At 43.0% G+C, this 20,231-nt stretch overlaps 2 protein-coding genes across 6 annotated transcripts in view; both read left to right on the forward strand.

The window, feature by feature from the left end:
• LOC117369170 (vacuolar fusion protein CCZ1 homolog) overlaps positions 1–3,437 on the forward strand; it is a 69,170-nt gene extending 65,733 nt beyond the window's left edge. Inside the window, exon 9 of the mRNA XM_033963278.1 lies at positions 3,207–3,437. Coding sequence (XP_033819169.1) covers positions 3,207–3,338 — 132 coding nt within the window. The 3' untranslated portion in view covers positions 3,339–3,437. The remainder of the gene's footprint in view (positions 1–3,206) is intronic.
• A 4,389-nt stretch (positions 3,438–7,826) lies between these two features.
• LOC117369433 (vacuolar fusion protein CCZ1 homolog) overlaps positions 7,827–20,231 on the forward strand; it is a 69,088-nt gene continuing 56,683 nt past the window's right edge. The window contains exons 1-6 of one of the 5 annotated variants that reach the window (XM_033964010.1): positions 7,831–8,079; positions 9,822–9,919; positions 10,016–10,109; positions 10,571–10,648; positions 14,049–14,096; positions 17,335–17,418. In XM_033964010.1, the coding sequence (XP_033819901.1) occupies positions 7,990–8,079; positions 9,822–9,919; positions 10,016–10,109; positions 10,571–10,648; positions 14,049–14,096; positions 17,335–17,418 (492 nt within the window). In that variant the 5' untranslated portion in view covers positions 7,831–7,989. Of the gene's footprint in view, positions 8,080–8,255; positions 8,289–8,512; positions 8,629–9,821; positions 9,920–10,015; positions 10,110–10,570; positions 10,649–14,048; positions 14,097–17,334; positions 17,419–20,231 lie in introns of those variants that run through there. The other 4 variants (XM_033964011.1, XM_033964012.1, XM_033964015.1 and 1 more) reach the window with 4 other exon arrangements.

Consider the following 20,231-nt stretch of genomic DNA (forward strand, 5'->3'; position numbering starts at 1 on the left):
CCGTCCCCGCCCGTCCCCGCCAGGATCCTCTCCGTCCCCGCCAGGATCCTCTCCGTCCCCGCCCGTCCCCATCAGGATCCTCTCCGTCCCCGCCAGGATCCTCTCTGTCCCCACCCGTCCCCACCCGTCCCCGTCAAGATCCTCTCCGTCCCCACCCGTCCCCGTCAGGATCCTCTCCGTCCCCGCCAGGATCCTCTCCGTCCCCGTCAGGATCCTCTCCGTCCCCGCCCGTCCCCGTCAGGATCCTCTCCGTCCCCGCCCTTCCCCTCCAGGATCCTCTCCGTCCCCGCCAGGATCCTCTCCGTCCCCGCCAGGATCCTCTCCATCCCCGTTAGGATCCTCTCCGTCCCCGCCTGTCCCCGTCAGGATCCTCTCCGTCCCCGTCAGGATCCTCTCCGTCCCCACCAGGATCCTCTCCGTCCCCACCCGTCCCCGTCCCCTTTATGTCTCTGTCTCTATGCCCCCATGCACATAATTTCCCCTCTGTTTCTGTTACCTTCCTGTGTCCAGATTTCCCTTGTCTTCCTTTTCCACACCAATGTGTCTTTTCTCTGCAACCCCCATCTAGCTTCTTTCCCTCTTTCTCCCCCCCCCCTGCTTCCAGCATCTGGCTCACCTGCCTGCCCTCCCCTTTCTTTCCTGCTGTGGGTTTCTTTCTCTCCCTCTTCATCCCCTTGGCCCAGAATCTCTTTCCCTCCCACTCCCTTCTTCCTAGTGTGAACCATTTTACAGGAGAAGTTAGGCTCCTCAAGTAGAAAAAGCACTTTGACCCCTAGTGAAGGATTATCTTCTGGGGGGGGGGAGGTCCTCCTCCCAAATCTTTGGATTCTAGTGTTGGTGCACAATTTCAGTCTCTTTCTGTTAAAATATTGTCATTTACATTTCTGATATTATGATTCTCTACATGGCGCAGTTTCTCTACCTGTTACTGAAGAGATTGCTTTGAAAGATGAATGGACTTGTCTCCCCAGTGAGGCAATCAAGGATCGCGCGGTCCAGCAGCCCCCTCCCGCCCAATTGCAGCATTCAGTCAACTCTCTCCCTCCACCTCACCTTAGATGCCGAGTTTGCCGGCTTTCTTTTTTGCCCAGCCGCACGCTTTCAAAAAGCGTGCGGCTGTGCGAAAAAGAAAGCCAGCAAACTCTGTGTGCATCTAAGGTAAGGTGGAGGGAGGGAGATGGCTGAGCACTACGATCGGGCGGGTGGGGGCTGCGGGACCGCGCGATCCTTCATGGCCTCACTGCGGAGACAAGTCCATTCACCGCTCCACAGGGCGGTGAATGGCCTTGTCCTCGCCCCGCAGCGACCACTATTTTTACTTTCTCCGTTTCGGCGGGTTACCCGCGGCTACTCGCGGCTAGCCGCGGGTAACAATCACCGTGTCATTCTCTACTAGAGAGGTCTCTTTACTCTTCAGATGCCGGACAAGAGAAGATCTCAACCTTTGGAGACCCATACCTGTCTGAGACAGTAAAAAGGTATCATAAGAACATAAGAATAGCCTTACTTGGTCAGACCAAAGGTCCATCAAGCTCAGTAGCCCCACAGGATTCATTTTAGTCCTATGGTCCCTTCTGCAGATAACATGCTAATCTTTAGAAAAAGACCTGCATAGTGAGGAAAGCAGACTTATTTAGGAGACCATGTAGTTTTGAGGAGCAGGCTTCCTTTCTCCAGACATTTATGCCACTATGCTTGCCTCTCCTTTGATGATCACACCTATAAAGATCACATATACTTGGAGACTCTCTTAATCTTATCACTATAAGTATATTCTCCAAGTCTATACAGCACAAACCAACTCCAATTATCTCAAACCTGTCTTTTCTTCCGGGCCTCAGTGACACCATTTGGCCGCTCAACAATAGCTCATGGTGGGCCAGTGATGAGTGGACACATAAAGCTCACTGCTATGAACTATTGTTGACTGGCTGAGTGGTATCACTGAGGCCCGGAAGAAAACACAGGTTTGACATAATTGAAGTTGGTTTGAGCTGTATATCAAGTTTCAAGTTTATTTAAAATGTTTGATTTGATCGCAAAATCCGAATCCAATGCGATTTACATTTAGGGCTCCTTTTATCAAGGCGTGCTATGGGGGTTAGCGCGTTGGACATTTCATCACGCGGTAACCCCCGCGGCAGCCTAAAATCCTAACGCCTCGTCAATGGAGGCGTTAGGTACTAGCGCAGCAGGCGGTTTAACGTGCGGTATTCCGCGTGTTAAACTGATACCGCGCCTTTGTAAAAGGACCCCTTAGTTAAAAATTAGGTTAAGATAAATATCAAAAAACAAGACAATTAGTACTAGTTGTAATAAAATAATACATTTGAAAAAGGGAGGAGAAAAAAAAAGTGGCTTAAGTACAATTCAAAAACAAATAAAAAGGGATAGGTAAAGAAACAAGAGGTTGGGGAATGTTACCCACTTAATTTTCACTTATCGGTGTTTCTAGTCTAATGTAAAATCTTAAAACTTAAATGAATCAGTTAAAAGCATCCTTAAAAAGCCAACTTTTTAGGAGACTTTTAAACTTGCTGAGTAATTTTTCTTTTCTTATGTTGATCAAGAGCGAATTCCAAATTTGAGGGGCTGTAACAGAAAAAATCACATCCCTCCTTGAATAAATGAATTTTAACAAGGGGGATTACTAGTAAAGATTTATCTTCAGATCTTAAAGATTTAGTGGGGCTATAGACTTAGAGAATATACTTATAGTGATAAGACTATGCTTGTCTCCGACATATTTACAGCTCAAAGAAAGGAACATGAAACAATTAGCACCATTGGTTCCTATGGTATTGAACTGAGCTATAAGTTATGTCATTACTGATATCACTGGAAAGAAGATGGCTTTCTCTGTGTTACCTGAAATTTACAATCCAGCAGCACTGAATCTTGGATATACTTTTAATTTACGATGCTATGGGTTTTCACAACTCTAGAATCCTGCAGAACAGAATAAAACAGAATTTGAAGAAAGCTCTAAACCTTTTACAAAACTGATACCTTCCAAATGAACTCTATCATTGTTCAATGAACCATGCAATGATATGACCGTTTATATCTCTACCCTGTCTAGTTTGATGGGATGGAGACTCATAGAGGTTGTCCACAGAATTTCCTTCCAAATGATTCACTTGTACAGTATTCAGAACTTCCTGTTTGCAAGAATTGTTGAATGTTTGTTTGTTTTGGTGTTTCAGAGTTTGAGGAAATGGTGCACTCTTAAGGAGACAAGAGGCTCCAGAGGAAGGAGGGAGATCCACCGGACAGCTGGAGAAAACCCCCCATCTAGGACCTACAATATGGATGGCATCCAGCTTTTTACCCCTTAGCTATTAATGAATGTGTTCTTTGACATATCTGTTGCTTAAGGAGGTACCAAGATGGAGGTTCAGTAGTATGTAAGACTTGGGCTGTAAGACATTTCTCAGGTACTGCACTTAAAAATGATTCAATAAAACTAAGAGTAACTAGAAATGAGTGAAACTTGTTATTTTTCTTTAAGCTGTTTATTAATTTTTGAGCTTTATATTGGGCCCACTCTGAACTTTGTATGCCTTTTTACCCCTCTTTACCTCAGCATGTGCCTCTCTCTCACACACACCTTGCCTGGTATCTTTCTCTTCTTCTTCCTCTATCCAGTATGACATGTTCTCAACCTCTCTCCCTGCAAACCCAGCAGCACGAATCAGAATCCATTAACTCCTGATTCCTCCGACCTCTCTTCTAATTCATAGTCTCCCCCCCCCCCCATCAAGAAGAGCTTCACCTTCAGACCAGCGTCGGTCTCAAGCCCTCCTCCTTTGTCATCTCACCATGGGTGTATAATGCTGCTTGATCACTGAAGCTCTACAGCAGACACAATACAATGTCAAGTGACTGTCTGTGTGCTGGGGATGAAAGTGCACAGTTCACCCCGTTCCCCTGCATTCCTGGCTGACAAATGGCTTTTCTTGGATTCTACACGGGCCAGTCAGGAGGTGGAGAGGTGGCTATTTTCCTTCTTTGGTTCTGTGGGCTGCCTGTTTCAGAGTTGTAAGGTTTAATAAAATTTGATATACTACTTAAAAATTGTCTAAGCGGTGTACATTACATTTTTTAAAAAATATAAAAATTTGGGGGGGTATATAATTAAGATGTGAACCAAAACAAGACAGACTGAAACAAATAGGAAAGGAGGGTAAAACTTTAGTAGTAATAGGAAAGAAAGACACAGTGGGTTGACGCAGTGGTGGGGAGGGAAGATATGCTCTTGCTTATTTAAGGGGAGTTGGTGATCTAGGATGGAAAGGATATCAGATGACGTAAGCATCCTTAAATAATGATGACCATTGCAGAGCAATACCTAGGGTACTAGCCATCCAGTTCACCCCCATGTAATTCCAGCACTGATTTGTATTATGTAAAGGTCAACAAAAAGTGATGGAGAATTAGAAGGAAATAGAAATAGGTAAAAAAAATGTGGAGATTATATATTGGGGATGGACGTTTTAGAAGATGGGTTTCTGTGCAGACATCTGCGCAGGCACAAACAGGTAAGACATAATGGCTTTTCTAAAATTGATATGTTTACATGCTGCACTGTTTACATATGTAAGTTTACTGTTTACACATGGAAATACTGTACAAGAATTCTAAAAAGACCTAAGGCTCAAAGGTTAGTGCTTAGTACCTTTTGACTCACCATAGATCCACCCTCATGCCATCAACCTTGTAGGATCCTAAATTTAGGAATTCAGCTTTAGACAATTTTCAAAGGGGCCAAGATGCCCTCAAATCCTTCGAAAATTAGCCTATAAACAATTTCTTTTACAGCTGATTGAATATTTTACAAGGTACACATGACTGGGGTAATTTTTTAATAGGTTACCTAAGTTGAGAGAAAAGAAGATGCCTTATTTCAATCCTATTTTATATAGACACAGGCACCACACAGGAGAAGAATCAAGGAGAAGAGAGCAGAGGAACAATTCAGATCCAGTGACTTTGAACTCTACATTTGGTGCAGCGGCCTGCAAATCTGGGGAACTGGGTTCAATTCCCATTGCAGTTCTATATATGTAAATCACTCTTGATTGTAACCACAGAAAAGCAGTATGTGTGCACAGTAACATTACACCTTGAAGTCTATAAATGGAAGATTAGGTTCTTACCTTGATAATCTTCTTTCTGGTAGATGTGTCTGGGAGTTCTGACTATAGGTAATATCCCCCAAATTATGAGTTGTGTTGCAGAAGGATGAAATTTACATTCTGCAGCTCTGCCTCCTTCTCCATTAGCTGTAGTGCCCCCTTCAGTTTATACCAAAGTAATAAATCATCACTAGAACATAAGAAATAGGAAGAAGGAGTACTGGAATCATCCCCGATAGTATATTTCTGGTCTGCTCTGTAAGACAAAATTGAACCAAGTTAATCAACTCATAATTTAAACCCAAGTGGAACGAACAACCCACCTGTCAAAGTGCAACCAGCACTAACACTTATGGAGCTCTGAGAAACCACTTTGGATTTTTTTTTTTTTTTTTTTACATTCAATATTTTATTCTTCATAGTAGACTGGCAGGAGAAGATCTCCAGCTGTAGACATACACTCTATCCAAGGCAGTAAGCAAGCAAATCCTAACTGATAGCACAGGGTGTCAGACACATCTACCAGAAAGAAGATTATTGAGGTAACAACCTAATCTTCCATTCTGATACAATGAATCCAGGAGTCCTGACTATAGGTGACATACCTAAGCAGACTCCTGAGATTAGGGCAGCACAGATAAGCCTGCCCTTTAAATTAAGGACCCAAAGGCTGCAAGAACATAAGAAATGCCTCTGCCGGGTCAGACACGAGGTCCATCGTGCCCAGCAGTATCCTCTTGTGTTGCCACATTCATGCTGTAAAACGTTGTAAATATTTGGAGAGTGGGCCACATAGCTGCACTACAAATCTCCTCAGGAAGAATTGCCCAAGATTCAGTTTAGTTTTATTTAGATATACCGCATATCGAACCATCTAGGTGGTGTACATATATATTTAAAAACAGAGCATAAGTGTTCAGGGTACTTAAAAATACAAATGATAGACAAAGACATAGCCAAGGTATGCTGATGAGATCGCCTGGAAATAGTCGCTTTGAATGCTGGCTTCCCCAGTCTAGCAGCATTGGTGAGGAGGACAAAAGAATGATCTGAGAGATGGGTGGGGCCTTAGGCACCTGGGCCTACCTAAGATTCCGGTTGGCCCAGGTGTCTAAGGCCCCGCTCATGGGCAAGGCCTTAGGCACCTGGGCCAATCAGGCCTTAAGCCCCTCCCTGGTTCATCCCACAATGACCAGGAAGGGGCAGGCCTGCCTCATTCCGATGGAGGCGGGCCTACCGGACGGAGGGAAGACCCGGCCATCGTTAAAGCCGGCCATTGTTATAGGTTAGAGGGGGAGTCCGGGGGGTTAGGAGGAGTTCTAGTGGGGGTGGGGGTGTCACAGAGGTCGCGGAATCTACGGTGGGGGTGGAGGAGTCATGGAATTTATGGAGGTTGCAGAATCTACAGTGGGTGGGGTTCTGGCAGGAGGGATTGGGCACCCTCCTGCCCGTTTATTTGGGGGGGTGGACTGGCAGCCACAGCTGCTAAACTTATTGCAGCAGGGACATCCCAGTTTGCTTTCTTGAACACTGCAACACAACAAATGGAGGATTTCAATGTATTGTCAATTCCTAGACAGAAAATACTTCTTGTCACTGAATTTCTTTTTTAATAGAACATTGCATCTCTGTATACTTTATTAAAACCAGCTAATCATTAGAATATTTCTATTAAATCCCCATTTTCTTTCCTACTTTCTTGGGCTATTTTCAGAACATCTTAAGCTTTACTGTATGAAGTTTATGTTGCAGGCCCTTTTCTAAACTGTCTTCACTCTTTCAATATCCATAAGATACAACCTCTAGAACTGCGTGAAAACTTCTATGTATGCATGTGAGCATACAGTTGTTTTTCCCTTGTTGCATTATGGTAAGCCCTTATACAAATACAAGATGGATTGACAAAGGAGTACCAAAACCTCTCACAACATTCCGTGTACCTAATTACTGGAAAGCCTGAGTTCTGCACAGATTATTATTCCCCACAGCTTTATTGTTAATGTTTTTATCGTTAATATGTTGAAGACAAACTAGCTCAACCATTGTACCAGCCTGTCTGCTTTGTTTTGAATGCCTAGCAGAGCTTCCAAGTTACCTAGTTTCAGGAGGGAAATTTCAAGTCAAGTCCTAGATTTCTGACAACCTCATCTTTGTGCATTAGGGCACTTGCTTGCATCGCTGATTTTTCCAACCCATCACAACTACCACAGAGATGTCAAGTTACTCAGTTCCACACTGAAGATTTTGGGGTAGTCCTGGATTTCTAATTACCCCTTCATGGTGCATTACAAGACTTCACTGATTTCAATGGGCAGGAGGAACCCACACTGCTTTGGGATCTAAGGTCAAAACCAGAACTGTGTAACTAGGCATCTCTGGCTGTGGGATTTACGTTCCTTGGAACTGGGTTATCTGGTATCCGTAAGATCAGGGCTACAGAATAGGTTCAATTCCTGAACATGACTGCCTACATGCTTTTAAACATACTGTTGTCCTTCCATAAATATTTGTTCTAAATACATTGTTCGCTGAGTGCATTGTTTTTGTTTCCTGGTTAATAGGAATTACAGAATTTCTCGCTTGTTGCGCAAACGCATCGCAAAAAAAGCTACCGTACTTCGCACAAACGAGAACCCTTCCTTCCAAGCCCACCTCTTCGGCATCATAAGCCCGCGCCCAGCTCTGGGGCGGCGCGATGCAGTGACGTCAGCTTCGCCCTGCCCTGGAGAACCCCGGCAGTTGCCATTCGGGGCTGCGGGGCGGAAGTGCTGGAGTTATGCTAGGGTTGGGCGGCCCTTGAGCCGGTCCCTGTACCGCAGCGGTTCCCCCCTCCCCCCCCCGGAGGTCGAGGATGGCGACGGCGACCCAGGAGAAACAGTCCGCCCCTTCTCTCTTGCGCTTCTTCGTCTACAACCCCAAATTCGGTCCGCGCGAGGGAGAGGTAGGTTGTAAGCGCCATCCCTTAGCTGTCAGTGCTGGTTTTGCTTCCGTGTCACTCGAGGCAAATCGTCGGGTGCACTGAAACAGGTTGACTCAGTGGTCTCCAGCTCCAACCCTTTGCAGGGCCACATTTGGGATTTGTAGGTACTTGGAGGGCCTCAGAAAAAAAATAGTTAATGTCTTATTAAAGAAATGACAATTTTGCAAGAGGTAAATCTCTTTATAGTTTATAAATATTTCCTTTTGGCTAAGTCTTAATAATAATATTGTAATTTATAGCTAAAGAGACAGACATATGATCAAGAAACTGTTTTATTTAACTTTTGTGATTATGATTAAAAAAAAACATACCGAGGCCCTCAAAATAGTACCTGGCGGCTGTGAGTTTGAGACCACTGGGTTGACTTATGCATTGAAAACATCAAGTTGTGGGTCACGAATAGTGAGTGGCCTGGCCTGATCATTGATGTCAAGGGATTTTTGACTCGAGCTTATGCCCTTTTCAGTGGTAACTTAGCGGCTTACTTTCAGGTGCAGTAGTTGTTTCCCGGTAAGTTTGTACCTTTTCATGTGCAGGAGTAAAACTGTGGAATGGCCTTGTTGGCCTAATTCGGAAATGTGGTGATGGGAGTTCAGGAAACTGCTGAAAATGCAATTATGTGTTGATGCATTTCTTTGAGCATTTGACCTATTGTAAGGATTGAATCTTTCTGCTTTTGCTTTTATCTGTTCTGACCTGTATGTAACTTTATTGTAAACCGTTTCGGAATAAAACGGTATAGAAATTTTAAAAATAAATAAATACCTGAGCCATTGAAGGGTTAAACGACTTGTCCAAGGCCACAAGAAGCAGCAGTGGGATTTGCACCCTGCTTTTCAACCCACTCCTGTAACTATTAGGCTACTCCAGTGTTCCTGCTTTAGTAGGGTTTGAAGGGTGTGCTGCTGCAATATTTCTCCATCCTCTGTATGTTTCAGAGGGTGGCCTGGCTGTGGGAGAAAGCCTTTAGAACTTGCTGTGGTAACCTGATGGCTTGAATTGGCAGGTATATAATGTGAGAGAAAGCAAGGTGCATGGCATCAAGTTATCCAGTTCCATCAGATTAGATTTTAAGCTAGTGCTAGTTTCTGATAACCCTTTCATGGTGCATTATGGGACCTGCAGCACAAAATCAGGGGCTTCAAATACCACACTGTTTTGAATTGTAAGTTCAAAACTAGGACTGGCCAAAAAGTCTCCCTTCTGGAATTGTGTATATTGGCAGCACTGCCATCCACCTGTGACAGACTCCTATTGTCTTTCTGTGGCCCAATTAACTTATCTACTGCTTTATCAAAATTTCAGTGATCAGTAAATGCTTTTGTAGTGAACCTCTCAGTGCAGATTATTATACTTATCCTGTTTGGAAGAGATGAAAGCATAGACTTCTGCCTTAAGACTTTTGTGTATATTATGGGGGGGGGGGTTTGCACCAAAATATAAAAGCTGCTGTCCACCATCATTATGTTAACAGTTAAGATCACAAGCAACTGCAAGGTTTTGTAGTCCTCACACACTTGGAGGTTTGCAGAAACTGTTCAGATTGCTGTGCTTATGAATTCTACAATTTAATTGATAGTTTAGTTGTTATATCTGTACTTTGCCTTAATTTTTCTTAATATTCAGTTTGTCAGTTGGTTGCTTGCTTGCTGTGGCGCATTTGTAATTCTTCATTTTTCTTCTTTTAATGTTTTTCTCATTAGGAAGAAAAAAAGATTCTTTTCTATCATCCAAATGAGGTAGAAAAGAATGAAAAAATTAGAAATGTCGGTCTGTGTGAAGCAATTGTACAGTTCACAAGGTAGTAAGATGAAACATTTTTCCTTATATTATAAAACAGTTCACTGGTAATATATATAATTTGCCCCTAAATATCTTTTTTTTCCTACTTTTCCAGGACCTTTAGTCCTTCAAAGCCTGCAAAATCCTTACACACGTTGAAAAACAGACAGTTTTTTCATGAACCAGAAGAGAACTTTTGGATGGTCATGGTACTTCTTTGTAAAATATCTTGCTGCTAAATAGTTTGTGTTGTATTAGAGATGAAACTATTCCGTTTCTGAGTGATAAACTCAGCTCGGATCTTTTGCTCTGCTGAGGACCCTGCCCTGCCAGGCGGGACACCCAGCTTTTGAGCTGTTTCTGAATCCTTCACCATGGAGTCAGAAGTATTGATGGAGCAGGTGACAGAAGCACTACTGATCCACCCAAGAGCAACATTGCAAGTGGCAATGCTGCAGTCTGCTTCAGTACTTCGAAAGGGAGGCATTTGCAGAAAGTTGAATGGAAGGACTTCATACTGCAGTAAGAAAGGGAGGAAGATGATTTAATGCTGAAAATCAGTACGGCTACTATAGCCAATGTTTTCACAGTTTTCATCTGATTATTCTAAAATGCTGCAGTGAAATGCACAGTGGAATATTGTGCAATATTTAATGGTCTGATGTTTTAGGTTGTTCAGAACCCTACGATAGAAAAACCCAGCAAGGATGGAAGACCTGTAATAGAGTATCAAGAGGAGGAGTTACTGGTAAGAAACACTTTTGAGTAACATAGTAAATGACAGCAGATAAAGACTTAAATGGTCCATCCAGTCTGCTCGATAGTCACATGCCTTATAAATTCATAATTAAATTGCCTTTTATTCTTTGATATTTCTGGAACATAGACTGTAGACTGTCCTTAGGTTCCAACTACTGGAGTTGCCATCCAAGCTCCTCCAGCCTATCCAAACCATCTCGTCATTTGCGGGATAGAAGTCTGCCCAGCACTGTCCTCATGTTCTAAATCAGTGATTCCCAACCCTGTCCTGGGGGACAAGCAGGCCAATTGGATTTTCAGGCTACTCCTAATGAATATGCATGAGAGAGATTTGCATATAATGGAAGTGACAGGCAAGCAAATCTGCTCCATGCATATTCATTAGGGCTATCCTGAAAACCCGATTGGCCTGGTGGTCCTCCAGGACAGGGTTGGGAACCACTGTTCTAAATTACTGGAGTTTCCATCAAAGTCTTCCCTGACCCATCTTAAACCAAATTGCCAAGTAAGGGACACAGACCGTGCGAGTCTGCCCAGTGTCGGCCTTACTTGTTCATTTTATAGCATTCCATTATCTAATTAGATCCGCTTTGTTCATGTCATGCTTTTTTGAATTTTGTCACCATTTTCGTCTCCAGGGTATTCCAAGCATTTGCTTAGAAGTTTTTAATGAGATTACAAACAAAGGCCCTGCCTCTGATCCAGGTAGCGGAGGTCTCCACTCCCCATACAATGAGGCTCAAGCTGTATTCGTTTTGGGGATTTCCAAATGAAAATTTTGTACTTGTGTGAACAGTTCCATTTTCAACCAGACCATGCTATGAGTAGGGATGGTTGCCTGGAGGTGCTTGATTTATCAGCTACATGGATTCTAAATGTACTAAGTGATATTTAAGGGCAAAATTGAAGAGATACTCTTAAAGCATGTGTTAAAATAGAATATAGGGTTATTATTGGAGATTCCAACTAGAGAATGACACAGGGACAAATTTTTCCCCATCCCCGTGGGAACTCATTTTCCCATCCCATCCTGGAGAGTTCGATTCCTGTTCCTGCTCCATTCCTGCAAGCTCCGTCCTCATCTGCACAGGCCTCCTAGACACATCTACCAGAAAGAAGATTATCAAGGTAAGAACCTAATCTTCCATTTATAGACTTCAAGGTGTAATGTTACTGTGCACACGTACTGCTTTCCTGTGGTTACAATCAAGAGTGATTTACATATATAGAACTGCAATGGGAATTGAACCCAGTTCCCCAGGTTTACAGGCCGCTGCACCAAACGTAGAGTTCAAAGTCACTGGATCTGAATTGTTTAAAATCATAAATGTTCGAGGCTTGTGCAGTTAAGGCAGAGCTTACAGGAATCGGGCAGTGACCAGGACAGCGACAAAACTCATGGGGACGGGGAAATTGAGTTCCTGCGGGGATGGGAAAAAATTTGTCCCCATGTCATTCTCTAATTCCAATTATATCTGAGTTTGGAGGGAAGAGATCTAGATCAAGAATGTTTTTCAGTTGTGGCACCAATATGGTGGAATAGTTTGCCTGAGGAAATAAAGCTGGAGTCTGATGTCAAAATCTTTAAAAAAAAAAAAAACTGCTGAAAATGTGGATGTTAAAAATGTAGCAACTCGGTGGAATACAGGTGGGTGTTTTCTTAAAAAGATCTATAATTTAATTTTTATACTGAATATAGTTGATGTGCACCTGATATGTACTATAGTTTAGTTTACAGTTAAAATATAGAGTTTGTTATATACTCGCCGTATAAGACTACCCCTTCTTCCGATTCGCGACCCCCCCCCCAAGCCGGCAAAAACAGCTTTGCACCGCAGGCCCAGCCGCCCAAGACGAGTCGGAGGCCCCTACCCGCCGCATCCTGCACGTGGGCAGACTCAGCACAAACGCTGCTGATGGCCCCAATCGACACGCTGTCCTCCCCGCGCACGCTGACCATCTTCTCTCTGCCTGCACTTTCCCCGCGGCCCTCTTCGGCGACTCAGCAGGGGCAGCGATCAAGACAGGCTGCAAACGTCGGGACCTTCCCTCTCTGAGTCCCGCCTATTTTGTTTCAACTTCCTGTTTCCGCATAGGCGAGACTCACAGAGGGAATGACCGCCTGTCTTGATCGCCCGAGGCTGGGAGGAACAGAAGATTTCTGCAAACACCATCGGGGCAGAAAATTTAACGGGTCCATCTCGCCGGTCCTATGCGGACCGGCAGGAATTTTCTAATTTGAAGTTATGGATTTGATTTTGAGTCTTTGTATTTTATGAATGTGAGTTCATGTAAACTGCCTTAAGAGGGGTTCGTTTACAAAGCTGTGGCAATGTCCTTAGTTCACCCTTACATGAGTCATTCCCACTCACTAAGGCCATTTTTATTGAGGTCATTAAAAAAACCCTCTGATTTTCTATTTATTTCATTAAAGGCCATTTGTTAATGTTGCCATTAGCATGCATCCATTTTTAAAGATGATCACGGGAGCATTTACCACCATCTAGTTTGGTTTAGTGTTTCCACAGGAACTCAATTTCATCGTCCCCACGAGTTTTGTTGCTGTCCCTGCCCCATTCCTGTAAGCTCCGCCTTAACCGCACAAACCTTGAACACATATGATTTTAAAGGGTTTGAGGCTTGTGCAGATGAGGACGGAGCTTGCGGGAATGGGGCAGGGACAGGAAAAGAACTTATCAGGACGGGATGAGGAAATGAGTTTCCGTAGGGAGGGGAAAAATTTGTCCCCGTGTCATTCGCTATTGGTTAGCACAGGAACATTAAATAATAGAAAAAACCCATCGTGGAGTTATATCCTGCCGAGATAGCTAATTTATTCAATTAATTCAATTACTGCCAGTCTAAATCTTATTCATATATATATGTGAATCTAAAGGGGTAAAAAGCCTCAGAATATGGAGCAATTAACCCAACTGGGTTTCAAAAGTGAACAATTCACTCACTCCTGTTTAAATCATAGGCAATATACCCCCTTCCTTCCTATTTATTTAAATCTTTTTTTTATATAAATTACTTATCCCCTTATTTTAAAAAAGTTGAGCATCAATGTCTTAATTCACATAAAAAAAAAATTATTATTTAATATTTTTGGACCACATGGTCAGACAGTTAATAGATTTATTAGCACAGGAACAGCCACTCTCTACCCCTGACATGCCACCTTAAAAAATTACAAAAAAATATTTAATACTCTAACACAGGATGCTTTTGCATGTCCCACTTTAGGCCATTTTTGTGACGTTAGACTCACATTGGTGCCTAATGCAGCTTTGTAAAAAGCCACCTAAATGAACAGTATAAGTAATATTTCATAACATATAAGACAATAATGGCATCTACAGTATTTACTATTTTTATTTTTTTAATAGGATAAAGTGTACAGTTCAGTGTTGCAGCAGTGCTACCGCATGTATAAGGTAATGTTAACTGCATCTGTTAGGATTTATAACTTGTTTTACAGTGGATCCATTATAAAGATTTTATGGGTTTATTTAGACCAAAATCTGTCACTCGATGCTCAAATTAATGCACTAGTTAGGAAAACTTGGTTTATGCTATGAAAGTTGCGATCGATTAGGGCATACTTTGATCACTCCTCATTTAGACTACGGTATAATAATTTATTTTGAGTTCCCTGGATTATTGTAACATAATTTATCTAGCCTCCAGTAAAGAGGATATCGAAAGGTTGCAGATCATTCAGCTGATTTTTCAACTTGAAAAAATGTGATCATGTAACCAAATTCTATTGGAAGCTACATTGGCTCCCAGTTGAGGCAAGAATATTATTCAAGTTAGGTTGTATCTATTACAAGACATTGTTTGGCCTTATACCTGATTATATTATTGACCACTTTAAATTTACTATCAGAAAACATTTTGCTCTGCATTTTAGATTTACATTTCCTACTAAAGGTTACATATACAAAAGATTTTTCCATAGAATTTTATCTTTTCAAGCTGGATCATGGGATAAACCTTTTTCTGTTCTGATAACAAACTCCAACTTGAAGTGCCAGTATGTAAACCGTTTTGAGTGTGGTTGTAAAAACTACAAAAAGGCGATATACAAGTTTCCTTTAGAAAAAATGCTAAAGACCTCCTTATTTGACAAATTGTAATACACTGTGCTTGTACAGTCTCTTGATTGTTGTTAATTGCGTTGAACTGAGAGGTTACTGCGGTATATAAGTGAATTTATGTTATGTTATGAAACATTATGATTTGTCTCTTTAAAGTAGCTGTGTGGCTAGTGTTACCTCAAGGTCCCTGGATGTATTACTCAGCAAGGTATTTATAAGTATCCACAATGGCAAATCCCCCAACTTCCTCGTGTCCAGTACGGAAAGAGGTCTAGAGGGTCTCCAACACCCACTAATTTCCACACAAGTTGTGTAGATCAGTGTTTTTCAACCTTTTTACACCCATGGACCGGTAGAAATAAAATAATTATTTTGTGGACTGGCATCGATCCGCAGACCAGCAACTGAAGAACACTGGGCTAAGTCGTGGGTCAGACCCTGCCCATCTCTACCCAATCTCCACCCCAGACCCTGCCCCCATAGTCCTAATTGTAACACTATTTTTTCCATTCATATATATACACACAATATAATCTTATTAACAACGCATCGGCGGACCGGCAGTTAAAGTCCAAGCCATAACCAATTTAGAACTCAACTCAATCAACTATCCCATCCAATCCATCATAAAACTACTTGGAATGACTATAGACAGATGTTGTACCATGCAACTGCAAATAAATAAAACAATTCAGAAATCCTTCGCAATCATGAGAAATCTGAGACTAGTCTTTGAAAGAGCACAATTCCAGCTTATAGTACAATCCCTAATCCTGGGATTGTTGTACTACTGCAACATCCTCTTCCTTCCATGCCCTTCTACTATGACCAGGCAACTAAAACTATCCAAAATACAGCTCTGAGACTCATCTACTCATTAAGAAAACATGACCATATCACAGAAGCTTACATCAACTCACATTGGCTACCAATCCAAGAAAGAATTCAATTTAAATTCTACTGCATGTTATTTAAAGCCCTAAATGGAGACAGCCCAACCTACCTGAACAACCTCCTCATCCAAGCATCCACAACCATACACAGAAAAACGCACCCCCCCCCCCTCATTCATACCTCCTCCGATCAAAGAAGTAAAAAGAACAAAACTACACGACGGCCTCTTAGCCACTCAAGCCGCAAGACTGGACAACCAGATCTCCAACCTTCTGATGACCACCCCTGACCACAAGACTTTCAGAAAAGAAATAAAAACAATACTTTTCAAGAAATTCCTGAAGCAGCCCTAACTTCACGTTCTCTTAATAACTCTAAAACTGACAAATGAGCTACTCTTCTCTTCCCTAGTAATGTCAATTTTACTTCCATTGCTACCCCTTTTCAAATCTCTGTAAGCCCCCTTACTCTTAACATCCCGAGAAATGTCAAAAGATCCACACTTTACCATCCTAGTAAATCAATCGTTCTCCCATTGTAACCCCCATTTATAAATCTTTTGTAAGCCGCCTTGAACCGCAAGGTAATGGCGGAATAAAAATCCCTAATGTAATGTAACACAGTTTTGGGCCCGATACACATGCCGGCCCTGTGGACCGGCAGGAAATTTCTGTGGACCGGCACCGGTCCATGGACCGATGGTTAAGAACACTGGTGTAGATCAATGGGTGATGATATCCATTCTTGGCCCTTGTTTTCACCTCCTCCTTGATGTCTTACTTAACACTTACTGTTGTTTCATAGTTAAATAAACCAATTCAAATCAAACATCACAACAGAAAGTATTTTCACTTATCTTTTAATGTGCAGAATCACTAGCCTGTTGTGATGTTGGGGGGATGTGATGTGGGTTGATTTGCCATTGTGGATGTTTCCAACTTCTGTACTTTGCTAGTGGTTCACTCATAACTATCCCCCTGACCCTACAGCCTGAGCATCTCTTTGAAAACACTCGGGCCCCCTTTTATGAAGCCGCGTTAGGCTTTTTTATTGTCAGCCCCAGCGGTAATGGCTCCGACGCTCATAGGAATTCAATGAGCGCTGGAGCTTTTAGCGCCATGGCTGGCAATAAAAAAAGCCTAATGCAATTTATAAAAAGGAGGGGGGGGTGATTTGCTGTGGTTTGGTTTGCTGATGAACTGAGATCACTATGTCTGCTTTTTAGGAGGTCATCAACTGTTTATTCTTCATGCATTAAGTTCAGGAAGCAATGCCTCCTTGAAGAATTAAATTTAGAGGCCAAGAAAGAGGTTAGGACAGGGGTGTCAAAGTCCCTCCTCGAGGGCCGCAGTCCAGTCTGGTTTTCAGGATTTCCCCAATGAATATGCATGAGATCTATTTGCATGCACTGCTTTCATTGTATGCTAATAGATCTCATGCATATTCATTGGGGAAATCCTGAAAACCTGACTGGATTGCGGCCCTCAAGGAGGGACTTTGACACCCCTGCTGTAACAAATTGAGAAGCTGCCTATTTTGTTTATTAAACTGGGCCTACACCCTTCAGCTTTCTGCTCAGATTTTGGTGCAATTAGGTGGCACTGCTGTCAGTAAAAATTATACTGATTCTGATGACGATTGAGGTTGGTATTAATGTTGTCTGCTTTTCTTTCTCCAGCTTTTTAATGGAACATTTGTAAAGACAATGGAGAATGGAGGTGTAGCAGTTCTGAAAGAGAGGCTGGAGAAATTCTTCCACCGGGTAAGAAACTTTCATTTCTCCTATTACTGACCGCATTTTCTTTATGCTCACTGGGTGTGTTTAGCATTTACCAATGTCTCTTCTTGCTTCTTGATAGAGAACATCAGTTACTTTCACTCATTGTGTTTAGATGCATTTCACACTCAGACCATCTCGTCTGCTGTTGAAGCGAGGTCTGTCCTTCTTGTCTATTGATCTGTCCCTAGGTTTGCATATTTTTGGTACATATGAGCAGTCAGGGCCAGGCATCAGGGAAATGCATGGTACAGCTTCATGTCCCAGGAGAGTCCCCATCCCATTCCAGAGAGGAGGAAAAAGAAAGGGAGGGGCTGATTTGCACTCAATACACAACCCCCTATCATGCACTAAGAAGGGTAGATGGTTGACCATCGACAAAAATTGAACCCAGAAAAAACTACATTTTTCCTGGCTATTCAGTCAGCTTCTATTACCGATACTAAATTCTTGGTCCGTTATCTTTTTGTCCATTTGATTAGGATTTTAGGTGTGCTCTTTGACAAGGGGCTTACAATGCAGTCTCAGGTGGATATAAGAACATAAGAATTGCCGCTGTTGGGTCAGAACAGTGGTCCATTGTGCCCAGCAGTCTGCTCACGCGGCGGCCCTTGGTCAAAGACCCTCGTCCTAACTGAGACTAGCCCTACCTGCGTACGTTCTGGTTCAGCAGGAACTTGTCCAACTTTGTCTTGAATCCCTGGAGGGTGTTTCCCTCTATGACAGACTCCAGAAGAGCGTTCCAGTTTCCACCACTCTCTGGGTGAAGAAGAACTTCCTTATGTTCGTACGGAATTGATCCCCTTTCAACTTTAGAGAGTGCCCTCTTGTTCTCCCTACCTCGGAGAGGGTGAACAACCTGCCCTTATCTACTAAGTCTATTCCCTTCAGTACCTTGAATGTTTCGATCATGTCCCTTCTCAATCTCCTGTGTTCGAGGGAGAAGAGGCCCAGTTTCTCTAATCTTTCACTGTACGGCAACTCCTCCAACCCCTTAACCATCTTAGTCGCTCTTCTCTGGACCCTTTCGAGTAGTACCGTGTCCTTCTTCATGTAAGGTGACCAGTGCTGGACGCAGTACTCCAGGTGAGGGCGCACCATGACCTGGTACAGCAGCATGATAACCTTCTGGTAGTGAGGAATGCCTTTTTTGTAATGAGAATGCTTCCAGTTGTTCGGGGCTATTTTCCATCATTTCAGTTTAGAGTATTGGTACAAATGTTAGAAGGCGAAAAAACAGTGTGATAAGGCAGTGGCTGCTGCCAGAAGGATGCTGGGCTGTATAAAGAGAGGTGTAGCCAGTAGAAGGAAGAAGGTGTTGATACACCTGTACAGATCATTGGTAAGGCCCCACTTGGAGCATTGTGTTCAGTTTTGGAGACCGTATCTGGCGAAGGTCGTAAGAAGACTTGAAGCGGTCCAGAGGAGGGCAATGAAAATGATAGGAGGCTTGCGCCAGAAGACGTATGAGGAGAGACTGGAAGCCCTGAATATGTATACCCTAGAGGAAAGGAGGGACAGGGGAGATATGATTCAGACGTTCAAATACTTGAAGGATATTAACGTAGAACAAAATCTTTTCCAGAGAAAGGAAAATGGTAAAACCAGAGGACATAATTTGAGGTTGAGGGGTGGTAGATTCAAAGGCAATGTTAGGAAATTCTACTTTACAGAGAGGGTGGTGGATGCCTGGAATGCGCTCCCTAGAGAGGTGGTGGAGAGTAAAACTGTGACTGAGATCAAAGAAGCGTGGGATGAACACAGAGGATCTAGAATAATAATAATAATAACAATTTATATACCGCGATACCGTTAAGTTCTATACGGTTTACAATAGATTAAGCGAGGTACAAATTGATTGAATTTAAGAGGGGTGGAAGAGGAGAGTTAATAGGACCGGAAATGCGTTGTTGAAGAGAAAGAGATTAATAGGACAGAGGAATCACTATGGAGGAGAAAGAAGATGAGTGGGTCAGTTGTCTAGATACTTCAGGAACAGTTGAGTTTTTAGACGTTTTCTGAATTCCTCTTAAGTAGTGGGCAAAAGCAGTTAGAAACATAGAAATAGATGGCAGATAAGGGCCATGGCCCATCAAGTCTGCCCACTCTAATGACCCTCCCTATTTATCTTTGCGGATAGATCCCACATGTCTATCCCATCTCGCCTTAAAATCTGGCACGCTGCTGGCCTCAATAACCTGGAGTGGAAGACTATTCCAGTGATCAACTACCCTTTCAGTGAAGAAGAACTTCCTAGTGTCACCGTGCAGTTTCCCACCCCTGATTTTCCACGGATGCCCCCTTGTTGTCGCGGGACCCTTGAAAAAGAAGATATCTTCCTCCACCTCGATGCGGCCCGTGAGATACTTGAATGTCTCGATCATATCTCCCCTCTCTCTACGTTCCTCGAGTGAGTAGAGCTGCAACTTCCCTAACCGCTCCTCGTATGGGAGCTCCTTGAGTCCCGAGACCATCCTGGTGGCAATTCTCTGGACCGATTCCAGTCTCAGCACATCCTTGCGGTAATGCGGCCTCCAGAATTGCACACAGTACTCCAGGTGCGGTCTCACCATGGATCTATACAGTGGCATAATGACTTCCGGTTTACGGCTGACGAAACTCCTGCGTATGCAACCTATGATTTGCCTTGCTTTGGATGAAGCTTGCTCCACTTGGTTTGCAGATTTCATGTCTTCCCTGACAATCACCCCTAAGTCTCTTTCCGCTTCAGTTCTTGTCAGGATCTCGCCATTTAGGGTGTAAACCTTGCATGGGTTTCGGCTCCCCAGGTGCATGAC

The sequence above is a fragment of the Geotrypetes seraphini genome, chromosome 11 (genome assembly GCF_902459505.1).
Source record: "Geotrypetes seraphini chromosome 11, aGeoSer1.1, whole genome shotgun sequence".
Classification (NCBI taxonomy): domain Eukaryota; kingdom Metazoa; phylum Chordata; class Amphibia; order Gymnophiona; family Dermophiidae; genus Geotrypetes; species Geotrypetes seraphini.